This window comes from Astatotilapia calliptera, chromosome 15 (genome assembly GCF_964374335.1).
Source record: "Astatotilapia calliptera chromosome 15, fAstCal68.1, whole genome shotgun sequence".
NCBI classification, from domain to species: Eukaryota; Metazoa; Chordata; class Actinopteri; order Cichliformes; family Cichlidae; genus Astatotilapia; species Astatotilapia calliptera.
In genome coordinates this window covers 20,895,560-20,908,622 of record NC_137436.1, presented here as the reverse complement: position 1 = coordinate 20,908,622, position 13,063 = coordinate 20,895,560, and the positions used below count along the sequence as shown (strand labels likewise).

Sequence of the window (13,063 nt, the reverse complement as noted above, 5' to 3'; positions counted from 1 at the left end):
ATACTTTTTACGATCCATCCATCCATTTTGTTCCACTTATCCAGTTCAGGGTCTTGCTGTAAGGTGACATTGCTGGCCATGACCTTTTAATATACTATGATATTTTAGGCCTTTTAAACAGCTTTAAAGAATCCCAGGACTGTATGAGTAAATGCACACGTTAGAACAGCTACCTGAAGACAGCTTATCTTTATTTTTATAAAGATAATAAGATCAGCTTATGTGAGAGCCAAAAGCTGAGACTTCAGTCTGCTCTAAAGGTTCATTCAGCTATTTTTTTTTCTATTCTTGAATCTGTATGATGTCAACAGATTACTAATATGGTCAAATCTGGCTGTGAGCACAGAAGCTGCACCCACGTTCTGTTCAAACTTTCTGTTTTTGAGGGGCAGCCATTGAGAAGAAAGCGGGCCTTGAAGGGGGAGGGGTCTAAAATGCCTTGTTTTAGAGAGTCATTGAACTGGCTTGGCGTCTCGTTGGCTCTGGTAAATGAGGATTATTATTGTTGCAGAGTTTTGTATTTCAGATTTTGATTTATATTATTGTGTTTTTGGTGCATGATACTTGATATTTTGTTTTTTCTTCTGGTGTTTTTCTCTTTAGTTCCTGTCGACATGATTGTCTTGATTCCTTTCAGCTGTTTCTTATTCCTCAACTGTTTCTAATCCCTCTAATTCTCCTACATTTATATGCAGCTTACTCCTGACTTTCTTGTTGTCTGTCTGATACGCGTCTATGAAGCTTGTTTTTATTTTATTTGTTTGGGGTTTTTGCTGTCCATACCCCAAAATTTAGGGTCATTAACCTAAAACACGTAACTTTGAGTTAGTCATCTTGAATTTAGGATTAGATTAGGATTAGTCTGGGACTTAAACATACCCAATTTAACACCATTAACAGGCTGTTATACATATTGCGTTCTATATTTTCCTATTAAACAGATCTTTGTTATGAATGTTCTGGATGTTTGTAGGCACAAAGATATCTCCTTCAGCCAAAACGGGTGCAAGCTGCAGTCTAATAACTACTCTTTACTGCTCTGATGTCTGACTTACTTCTTCTATACAAACTGAAGTCTATTTGAATAACGTTTATCAGGGTTAAACACGTAACGACTTATTGATTTAAAGAGGCCAGCATAGCAAATCGCTCAAGTGTAAGGAAAATGTTTACCATCACTCAAACTGTTTGTTAAGAACAAAGAGTGTGAAGAGTGAGAGCAGAGATAAATTGTACTATAGTCTGAAAACATTTCAAAGCCTCTAACACCTGACCTCATACTGTCATCGCCTTACTTTGTTGTGCATGTTAGAATGTGTGTTAGGGTACAGCTCTGGCAATGAGGAATAATAATGCGTGTGTGTGTGTGTGCTTGTGCAAGCATTTTAAATCAACAGAGGTTTGTCCCAAGCTTTTGCAAAGCAGCCACTGCGTCTTACTCGGCAGTACAACATGCAGCACAAAGGAAAGAAACCACTCACTCACACACATGCTGTAAACCTACATGCAACTACACCCCCCCCCCTCATCCCGCCACCCCTCACACGCATACACACTGCATGTATTCATGTGAGAAGCATGTTGCATAATTTATCATCATATCAGTTCACACAGTTCGTCACAGCCACCAAAGCAGCGTTTACTGGAGCGTAGAGTAGAGCAGGATCAAAATAAGACACCACCACACACAGAGGGAGACGGTCCATAATAGCAAAAGACAATATCTACTTCAATACAAGTCTGCATTAAAAAAAACGTTTATTTACTTTTTACAAAAACGGTCGAGCCCATTTCGAGTCGAGTAAAAGTGCAACATGCTGAAATTTAGATGATGGTGAGGATGAAGAAAGAAACGTCACAGTGTGACACAAAACAACGACAAAAAAGACACAGTGGATAATAACAACAGGTAGTGTAAACGTCCTGAACTGAAAAGAAGAGAAAACAAAACCAAAAAAAAAGAACATTCAGCATGCACACAGTTCAGACAGCAACATGTTCGGACTGATGGGAAAGAAAAGAAATCAAAAGTAAAAACATGCCCCTTTTGCATTCCAAGGCCATTCTTTGAAGCTTCAGTCGCACACGGGACTCTTGTGTTTATGTTGCCCTTTCCATATTATTCACTTCTATTTAAAGAGCTGCCAATGCCTCTGAGTTCAAACGTGCTGCAGCAGAAAGTAGTCGTGTCCTTTAATGTCGACTCAGGGTCAGCTGGTTTGTGATATAAACAGTAAAAACCTCAGGCCCTGAAAGGAGGCAGAAAATCATCTACAAGTCTTTTTGATTAACTGTTCGCCAAACCCTAACCCCGAGGAGAGAGGCTGTTATCAAAAACTATTAACGGTTATTATCACCAAAAAGTATGAAAGGACCAAACTGTCGTCATAGCTTAGGGTACTCCAGACGTTTAGGCTCTAGATGTCTTTGATGTAAAACTATCTACAATCCATAGTTAAATAGTTTGGACATTATTTCCACTTAAAAATCTAAATCAAGAAAAACAAAGTGGTGAGGATTTGATTGAACCTGGTTTGCTCTACTGTAAGCTGCAAACAGTAGCATGTCTGTTAGCTTATTAGCTTAAAATTTGCTTTTAAAAAGTAGCCCTGGTTACTTTAAAAGCCAAAAACATTACATCAACCATGCATTAAACAGTTTTTTCTATTGTTTTTTTCCCCAGTGGTTTAAAGTAGCAGGATTAAACTTGGTTTTCAAAAAAATAGCCCTTGCCTGACTCTCTCAGTTGTCTCTAACAGTCCTTTTTCTATTTGGGATGAATTTATCGCAGAAAAGTGTAAGAGCTTTATGCTAGCTTCCAACCTGCAGTATAACATAAATCTCACACAAGCACTCCATCAGGACGATAAAACCTGATGTGGCTCTAGATAGTACTTTGCTAGGGACAGCATTAGTGAAACAAGAACACCCCCTTGGTTGGAGTTGGGAGTGACCGCTTAATGTAACACCATAACACCTTGAATGCAACGAGCCATGCAGCAGTTTTTATCTCATCAGTTAATACTATGTACTATAATGCCAGTTCACCCTGAATGTCTGAAACATGTATACGATGCCTGGTTCTACTTCCTAATGATTTTTTATAGTATGGGACTGTCTCATTGTTGAGGATTTCAATTTAATATTTTAGGGCCTTTGCCTTGGAATATAAAGCACCTCCTCAAGGTTATACAGCTGTTGTGAATAGAAAGGTTTTATTCATTTCCAAGGAAAAAATTATAATATGTTGACTAAACCTTGGTTGAGTTTGTTTTTCTGTGTCACCTTTAATGTCTTTGCATTTAAACAATCTAACATCACTGTATCTGGAGAATACCATAGTATCCACCAATCACCTAACGCCAAATCTTTAAAATAACTGCCTGATTATGTGATGACTAATTTTGTTGCAGCTCTAGCACCTGCTAAATACATATATTTTAATCTTGTTCCAAACAGAGTCAAGTGGAAGCAACACCTGGCAGTTTAACCAGTGTGTTATCTTGATTAAACTAATAACAAAAACTGAGAAAATCAAGTAGCAACAGCTGATATTTAAGCCAAAAAACCAAAGTAATGATCTAAAAACAAGCAGCGTTTTTCTGCCTTTTTTGTCTTAAACTCAGGTTCCACATCTTGCTTCTACAACTGTCAACAAACTGCAGAGGGGAAAGCTCAACATGGCACCAGCAATCAACAAGGTTGGGAATCAGCGAACAGTTGATCACAGCACAGAGCTTCTGAAAGCTTCTTTTTTTAGAATCTGCAGCTATAGCTGACAATGATTTCATGCTTCTTATGGTTTATGAAAGTGCCACACTTGGCAAGAAAGAATGAGTATAATAAAACAAAACATCTGTAGAGAAGAAGAACCAAGTTCTGTTGTTTGTTTTAAAATCTAAAATAAAGATATTATATATTTGAATGTTTACCTCTGGCCACGACTCACTTCAGTAAAAGTGCTTCTGAGGCCTGTGATTGGATAATTAATGCGCTGCTGTTAGTCGGGGCTGAAAAGGTCTCACCTCATGAATTTCTTGGGTTCGGTGGGAGGGGTCAGCGGGGCAAGAGGTTTGTTGGAGTTGAGCTCAAGGTGATGGAGGGGGGAGTTGGGGATAGGCTCTAGGCGACTGGGCGGGGTTGGGGGCGGGGGTGGTGGTTGTGGGGGCTGGCCGCTCCCTGTACCCACCAAGCCCATGCCCATACCTGCTCCCTCCAGAGCCCTGACATTAGGAGAGCTGCTCAATCTGCTGGCTGCTGTTTTCTCATTCTTTCTCTTTTGCTACACAGGAGAAAAAAAAAGAAAAAAAAAAGAAAAAGGAGGGGCATGGGGGTCAAAAAGGAGCAAAAGGGAAGTTTAAAACAAAATAATAATAAAAACTTAGGAAGTAATGAAAGGATAAAAAGGGCAAATGGAGTACAGGGAGAGCTCTGGAAGCTGTAACAGTTCAGCCAATGAGAGACAGGAAAGAGCAGCGTGCTAACTTAATAATATTCAAATGCTGATCGAAGCAGAGTGAATGGATCAGTCTGAAGACCGGCATTGCTCAGTCACAGTCTTAAAGCACCAGTCACTCTGAGCAGAATGAAAGTTCAGATGAGAAGAGATGTGTAAAAGCGGGAAACATCTCACACTAACAAATGGCTTTGAAAGCAAAGGAAGGCTGAAGAAAAGAAGACCAGTCAAATCGGGTGGCACATTTATACACACAAAGACATGATCAGAGAAAGGGTTTGCAAAGAAAACAACGCGTCACAGGTCAAAGTTGTACCTGAGATCGTGTCAACAGTTAAATCATGCAGTGGGAACCATTCAGCTCAGACACACATGACAATGAGACATTCTGTTAACCAGAAACATCTTCTGAACCTGTTTCCTGCTACGAGCTATGAAGTCCTGCATGAGAATGTCAATCTTGTTCTAAACCTTTTAATTTTCTGCTCTTTTGTACTTTTTTGCCACAAAAGGAAAAGGTCGGCACACTATTTACTTTAAAATATCCATTTAATTCTTAATGCAATGTAACAAAGAAAAGAGTATTAATTTCAAAGGAGCTTCTTTAGACATCGGTCAAAGAGAAAAATGAGCTGCTATTCTTATTGTAGAAGCACTAATTGATTTAAATCACCACGGCAACCACCATATGTCTGGGAGTGTTATCACATGGGACACCAAGAACAATGAACAAAGGGCCCACAGAAAATCAGAATATTTGATCTGAAATATATTCAGTATACAGTCTGGATTAGAAAACACTAGGAGTGATTTTTGGCATCATCATAAAGATGCATTACTGAAGCAGATGTAGTACATTAAGCTGAATATTCTAAAAATGTTTTCTAAAAGGGAACGGGGATACAATTTGAGGGGGGAATTAAATTTAAAACATCCTCGTATCCGTACAACATTAAAAAGTTTTTGCATCTCTGTGTGTGGAGTGAAGCTGTGGAACAGACTAAGTAAAGATATGAAGCAATGTCCAAGCATGGCGCAGTTTAAAAAGCGGTTTAAGGATATGGTTTTTACAGGGTACAGGGAAAAGGTAGAGATTTTATAGGCTGTTCTTGTCTAATATTTTCATGTGTGTGCGCGTGCACGGGTATGTTGGTATGGGTATATATATATATATATATATATATATTTGTAGGTTGTGTATCCTTGAGGTGTTAATGGGGTTATTGAAAATGTGTATATGTGCGTATGTGTGTATATACGTATGTATGGATAGATAGAAACATATATGTGTATAAATAAAAAAAATAAAAAATTACACATAACATATAATGTAATTGCAAGGAGGTATTTCTGTAGTCTATTGATACTAGATAGTGGAAAAGGGGTGGGATTAAATAAGCTTATGCTTCTTCCTGCTCCGGCGATCGTGGCTCAAGAGTTGGGAGTTCGCCTTGTAATCGGAAGGTTGCCGGTTCGAGCCCCGGCTTGGACAGTCTCGGTCGTGGTGTCCTTGGGAAAGACACTTCACCCGTTGCCTACTGGTGGTGGTCAGAGGGCCCGGTGGCGCCAGTGTCCGGCAGCCTTGCCTCTGTCAGTGCGCCCCAGGGTGGCTGTGGCTACAATGTAGCTTGCCATCACCAGTGTGTGTGTGTGAATGGGTGGAAGACTGGATATGTAAAGTGCTTCGGGGTCCTTAGGGACTAGAAAAGCGCTATATAAATACAGGCCATTTATATTTACCTTTTTGAACATGAACGTTATTTGGAGTTGTGGTTGCTCGTTTTCCTTTTGTTTTGCTTTGTTCATTTGTCTCTTTTAATTCTATTTTGTTGTACTTTTTCAACATGTTCAAAATAAAGATTCAATCAATCAATCAATCAATCAAACTTCAGTACAGTGCTTGAGTAAATGCACTATGCTATATTTGAACCACTGGTCCCATCCATACTTTCATCCAGTGGAGTTAATTGTATTTTTAGTGGGGCCTGTGCCACCCCATGCCCCCCCTCTGACCACACCCTTGACAACTACAAGATGGTCGTCATAAATCCAGTAAAAAGAGAAAATACGATGCCGGTGTGACAGGAAGGAAAGAAAAACCAAGTCTCTAATAAACAATTGATTTTAAGGTATTTATTGAACCTTTTTTACACAAGCTGAGGGAAAGGTCTAAATTAAATTGTTTCAATTATCAAATATTAAAATAGAAATAAATGTTATTTATATGATTTCTAAAAATGTGCCATTTAATTATCCTTATATAGTATACAGAGCTTTTCCTTTTGTTGCAATATATTGTGTAACATTGGGGGGCGGGGGAGTCTGGTATCTAAATTAATGCTTGCTTTTGCTTATCTGGTTATTTCGCTAAACCAACATCCTATATACTGATTTTTTGAGAAGTGCTTTAAAGAACAGAAATGTTTGTTTTCAGCAGCTTTAAACAGATCACAAAATCAATGCTTCAGAAAAGCACCATTGTCCTTTTGGCTTTAGGTTTAAATTCTCTAGTTATATAATTACATTGAGCCACAGCGACTAACAGGAAACAGCATTTATTTAATTAAAGGTAATAAGAGAAAATAATTTTATTGCAGTCAAACTTCCTGATTTTATTTGACTGCATTCATTAAAACCAAAGGCCCTTTCCTTTTGTGGTGTTTTTATGGTGCATTGAAATCTATATGAACTGTGACACTTTGGTTCAGCTGCTGCAAACAAACAAGATCTTGGTATGTAGACCTTGGACAGCCTCCCCCTCACTCCTCAGTCTGTGCTATTATCTAGAAATGAAAGAAACACCACAGTTCCTGTTTCTCATGCAGTTTCCTGTCCGTTTCTCCATCCTTGACGACCTTCATTTTACAGAAAAGAATAAATGTGATAAAATTGATTTTTTTTCTCCCCTTGTCCTTCTACTGTCTCTCATAAACTCTGAAAGTTTTACTGGAACATCGTGATCCTTTCTTTGCTGTAAAACAACTTCATGTCTTGCTCTGTAAACTTTGCTAAAGGACGACAGTCACCTCAAAAATGGTGTAATTCTTAACAGGTATTACTTAAAATGATTTACTGTGGTACCTTTTTAAAACCTCAGCACTGATGGTGTTGGTTGATCAGCACGGATGTACATGAAATGACTTGGAGTGGATATCATCTTTGCTATGTAGTAAAATAATGGAGCAGGCTTATCAGAGTGCCCCTGTGTGTGGCGTGTTACAGGATATTAGGGCCTACCTTAATGAGCGGGTTGATAACTCCCACATTAGGACTGGCGGTGAACACTTTGTTGAAGTTGGTCTCCCTGTTGACGAGTTCCAGCTGGTAGAACTTTTTATCGTCCTGGAGGAGAAAATCGTGTTAGCTGACAGCCAGTTAGGCTGCGGAGGACTCAGGGGAGTGTAGAGTGACTGAAAATCACACATTTAATGAGCTCTGTCTGGCAACATTTCCGAGTGGCACACAAACTTGACACTACAGTTTCATGTCTTTGTGAAAACTGCTTAAAAACAGCAATTCTCACAACCAAACTCTTCTGCCCACCAGAATTTTGCACCTGTGAGGTACCTTTTATGCACTTTAGCATAAACTTTTCACCTCCCAAGCGCTCCAAACTGTCAGAGACAACTCCACAGCTGACTCAGACAGCAATAGTGCCTCAGCATTAAAAATGTAACCTGATTAATAAAAATCACCATCTCAGTACCACTGAGTGTCAGACAAAAACAATGAATCTCACAATGTTAATGAACTGAAGTAGATTAGGTCTCAAACTGTCCGAAAGAGAGAAACTAAGCCTGACAATGGTGCTGAAAATTGTGATGCAGCGTTTAAATGAAGACTAATTCCAACATATTTCTGAGGGTAGCAGTTCTGAATGCCAACATGTGAATATATTTAGCATGTTTCCAAGTTTGGACGAGTTGAAATCTTTTATTTTATTTTTAAACATTTCAATTGTCACATGAGGTTTCGGACTCTTCTTGAGAAACAACTTTGTGGTGTTCCTCAGGATTCTGTCTTGGGTCCTGCACTATTCTAATTAGCACCTTCTCTTTAAGTCAAATATTTACCGACTGTTCGTTTTATGAAGGACTCCTCACCCATACATTATTTTTAACATGTCAAACTCTGTGAGTAATGAGTTATTAAGCTGTATGTGTGTGTATGAGTAGTCGAATACATGTTGCTGCCCTCGACAGTCATGAGTGCAAATACTGCTTGATTAAACTACTTACTCATAATTAAGTTCATATTCAAAGGCAATTAACTGTTAGATTTTATAAGATGTTAAACACCCAGCCACAGTCACTACATGGTATAACTACTCAACCACAGCAAAATGTACCCAGATTCTGCACAGGCATGTCAACGGTAACCTGCAAGACGCTGGTGTTAGCACTGCTAATGTTAGCCACCCTTTACTAAATTAATCTGACGCTGTGTGTCTGAACTACTGACTGAAAAGGTCAAAGCTAAGTGTGAAACCATTTAGAATTGGACGAACCAAGTGCTTTTTTTATTGATTGTAAGACAAGTTCTTTGCTAAATGCTTGCTTTCAATTCTCCTCACACTCTGGCTTGTTTTTCTCTTTTGGTGTTCTCTTGGTTCTTTGATGAGGCTCATTAGCTAGCCTGTGGCCAGAAGTGACAGACAGATGATTAGTGCAATGGACGTCATTTAATTATTATTTAAAATGCGCTGGCCGTTTCCAAACAGCTTCAAAAGATGACTTCAAAGCTGGTTCTGTAGTAAAACCATGTGGTGTTTCACTTTAGTCTCGAATATAAGATAAAATATAGTAATATAGTATAAAAACGAGTATAAAATCAGTGTTGTTAGAAAAGTAACTTGTGAAAATCAGCACAACCTGAGCGATTTTTAATTGTACAGCAAACATTTTTTTTGTTGGGTTTATTCAAATGTTTAGCCTAGAGTTTTCAGGAGAGTTAAACATATATTTTGTGGGTCTGGACAACACTATCCATGCTTTCTCTATAAATCAGATAAGATCTGGAAAGCATTACTCATCATTTTTGTTCAGTGTGCAAACAAATAAGGGAGGATGCATTTTCCTCTTCATGTTTATAGCTATAGCTTCTTATGGTTGAGACTTTACCTCAATACCTACCACCAGTTTTTTGACTAGAGTTTCTCTCTCAGAAACCATATCTTTGAGCTCGGCGATGAGCTGCAGATCCTCAGGACGACTCTCTCTGTTCCTGAACTTATCCTCTGTTCCTTCCAACCTGTGAGATAAAGAAAAAAAAAAGACATAAGACCATAAATATCCACCCACAGTCTAGGCTAAAACAAAATTATACATATCTAAAAATCAAGCAACACGTCAATGCACAGTTTGATCCAACAAACTGTGTGCGTTTCTTCCACGTATTAAATATGTGACATCAAACATTAGCAGGGAAAGATTCAAAGCAGGAACATTTGATCTGGCACTTTATAGTGTATGTTTACAAGATGGAAGCATTTAAGAGTTGAGAAAATTAAAAGTGTGTATCAAAAGGCGATTTCCTTTTTCATTACACTTTAATCAATAAAACAGTAATTGTCCTTCCTTTCTTCCCCGCCCTCGCCTCTTCTCATCACAAAAACCATTATGTCAGCAGCTGTGCAGTCCCTGTGGAGAATGTTTTGATTCTGTAACTTAGGAGAACTTTCAAAAACGTTATAATGGATTTATTTTCACACTGGCCTTTAGAGAAATCAACACTTTGTGTAAAAGCTCTGATTAATTTAACGTCTGGTGACGTTTTCCCTTCTGCACGCTAAAGAGCGCAGTGCAGTAAGCGAGTGACACGCTCAAGCAAGCAGTCATATGTTGTACTGTTGGCTTAAATTAGTTATTTTTTTAAGCTGTGATAAACTAAAATTTTATTTTGTGCACAAAACTCAAGTAAACATAAAAGAAACATGCCGTGATACAAGTCATTATGCCAGTCTCATAATTAAACAGCGATGCACTCAGTTGCAGTTACTGTGTACTGGGTTGCTAATAAATCAAAGTATTTTCAGAATATGTTTTTTTTTCTGGTCACAAGAATTATGACATGACACTAGGGCTGCTCGATTATGGCAAAAATGATAATCACGATTATTTTCACTGAAATTGAGATCTTGATTATTTGACGATATTTAACAGTAACAATGTATTGAATAATGACTTTAAAGATTGTCAAAAAATAATATAAAATAGTGGTCAAATACTGATAACAGTGCAAATGTTTGCAATATAAAAAATAAATGAAAAATGTAAACATCTATGTTTAGTGAACTTTGCAGTGTTGCTCTGTGGTGCAGCTACGACACTGTAGCAAAGTTTACACACTGTGTCTACTTGATCCACGTCTGACTCCGCGAACCCACAATGTTTCCACACCACTGAAGTTTTTTTTTACCTCTCTTTTCAACCAGCAGTCACTCTCCTCTCCAAATAACTTCTGCTTAGCTTTCCGAGCTTCCCTCTGGTAATTGTTGTGACACGTGTTCGAAATGCAGAGAGGTGCGCTCGATTTGCCACACGGAGCAGCGCGAGAGTAAAGCACGAGGGAGGGGCTAATAATCGGCTCAGTCATTTTTAATGATCGTTGAAAGACCAGATCGTAATCGAGATTAAAATTCGATTAATTGAGCAGCCCTACATGACACCCTCATAAATTTAAATTAGGAAAGAAAGAAAAAAGAACTTAAGCAAAAGAAACAATAACAGGAAAATGAAACCATCAAAGCTCAGTTACAGAAACTTTTATGTGAGGCGTTTTAGGAAATGAAAACAGGTCTTTTTGATCAAACACGACTTCTTTTCATGTTTAGCTGCAAGCATGTTTCTAGTTTTGGTAATACTTTTTATTATTATTTGACAGTGAACTTAAAAACTTGTTACACTAACACAGTACAAATTTCCCTGGATTTTTCTCCTGTATCTTGTTTATAGTTCTTAAAATTTTGTATTTCAGGTTATTTTTTAGGGTTTTTAGTCTTTTTTTTATATTGTGTTTACATGCTGAGTACCAAATATACTTAATTGGTTTTAGACTCCCCCATGTCCTTTTCTTTCTTGTTAAGTCTACATCTCTGTCCCCCCCGTGCGCTACCTCCAGTTTCAGTTTAGTACTCTGTTGTCTCTTGTTTTTTGTCTTTTATTTTCGTTGTTTATTGTTCTTGATCAGTTTCAGCTGTCCTTGTTTCCCAGGTGTTTTCCCTCCTCCTAATTGCCCCTTTTCTATACAGTCAGTGGCGTCTTCCCATTGTTTATAGTTCTTAAATTAGTCTTTGTCCCAGCGTCTGTCTTATACCCTCATATATTCAGACTCAGGTCTGTTGTGTTGTGGCTTTTGCATTTTGGACTGTTTCAAGAACCTCATGAGGTGTCTTCTGAGTTAACTCAGGTTATGAGTCTCTTCAGTCCATTTTTCATAACATGATTTTTTTCATTTTAGTAAGCTTCACATTTTATATATTGATGGGTTGGAGGAAAATAAATCAAGCACCCATCTTTTAACAGCTAAATTTGAGCTTTTAAGTATTTAACATAACAAAAAAATAAAAAAATAAAATGGCAGTAGTGATTGCTTTCTTTAGGCCAGCTTCTCTTCTAGATAAATTGCAGTCACTCCAAAGAAAATCTGGCATTGGAGTGGAACAGCCAGTGGAGCTCATCCAAGTGATGCTGATAAAAGCTGATCTGCACTTTTGTCAGATATTAGCTCTGCTGTTGTGCTGGTACTTTTGAGTTTATCAGACAGGCGATTCATCATTTTTTTTCCTGTTTGCCAAACATTTTCTGCTGCTCAAGTAGGAGAATATCTACAGTATGAACCAAACTAAATTCTGGTTGCTGCTTTGTATTGTTCAAGTGCAATAATCACTTTAGGGATCTAGAGTAAATTCTGAACACGAAAGTAAAAATATGAAGGAAAGGAGCTTGAGGCTGTTGCAGTCTTTGTGTTTTGAAACTGGATGCTACGAGCAAAGGGCAGAGAAAGGACATAACCTCACCCTACAGCACACCCATTATCTTCTTTTTTTGGCTTTAATAGTAATTATCATTTAAAAAATTAAAGTCAAGTTGTATTCAATGAGATATGAAACTTGCTTTGCTTTGCTTTGTCTTAGCTAATTAACAACGTCTTTAGAGATATGTGGGCCTCATAGGGTCACGTCTATGCTCGCCTTTTTCTTTTTTGTTAGGCAAAATATAGCTGATGTTATTGTGCTAATCTTTATTTAAGAAAAATTCAAGTTGGATCCTTTTTTACTGTTAATAACTGATTATCTATCTATCTATCTATCTATCTATCTATCTATCTATATATATATATATATATATATATATATATATATATATATATATATATATATATATATATATATATATATATCTGTGTTCAAGCAGACTGAGTTGGTGCTAAAACAGCTCTTCCTCTGAGCAGGAGCACACTGAGGCCAAGTGTTTAGTGACCAGCTATTTTGTGCCTGAGTACCACAGCATCAGCAACCCTTCGCTGAGCAGAAGGACCCTCAGTCACACCCACAGGAAAAGCAAGGGAGCGCTGTGCCACCAGTGGCATTTATCTCATTTTCAGATT

The 13,063-nt window shown here is 37.9% G+C and overlaps 1 protein-coding gene across 4 annotated transcripts in view; it reads right to left on the bottom strand.

Moving 5' to 3' along the window:
* The window catches only part of fam184ab (family with sequence similarity 184 member Ab), a 223,645-nt gene that overhangs the window by 5,723 nt on the left and 204,859 nt on the right, over window positions 1-13,063 (bottom strand). For 2 of the 4 annotated variants that reach the window (XM_026194482.2, XM_026194483.2), the window contains 3 exons: window positions 9,589-9,706; window positions 7,694-7,798; window positions 4,026-4,282 (listed from right to left, as the gene is read on the bottom strand). In XM_026194482.2, coding sequence (XP_026050267.1) covers window positions 4,026-4,282; window positions 7,694-7,798; window positions 9,589-9,706 — 480 coding nt within the window. Of the gene's footprint in view, window positions 1-2,105; window positions 2,250-4,025; window positions 4,283-7,693; window positions 7,799-9,588; window positions 9,707-13,063 lie in introns of those variants that run through there. The other 2 variants (XM_026194485.2, XM_026194487.2) reach the window with 2 other exon arrangements.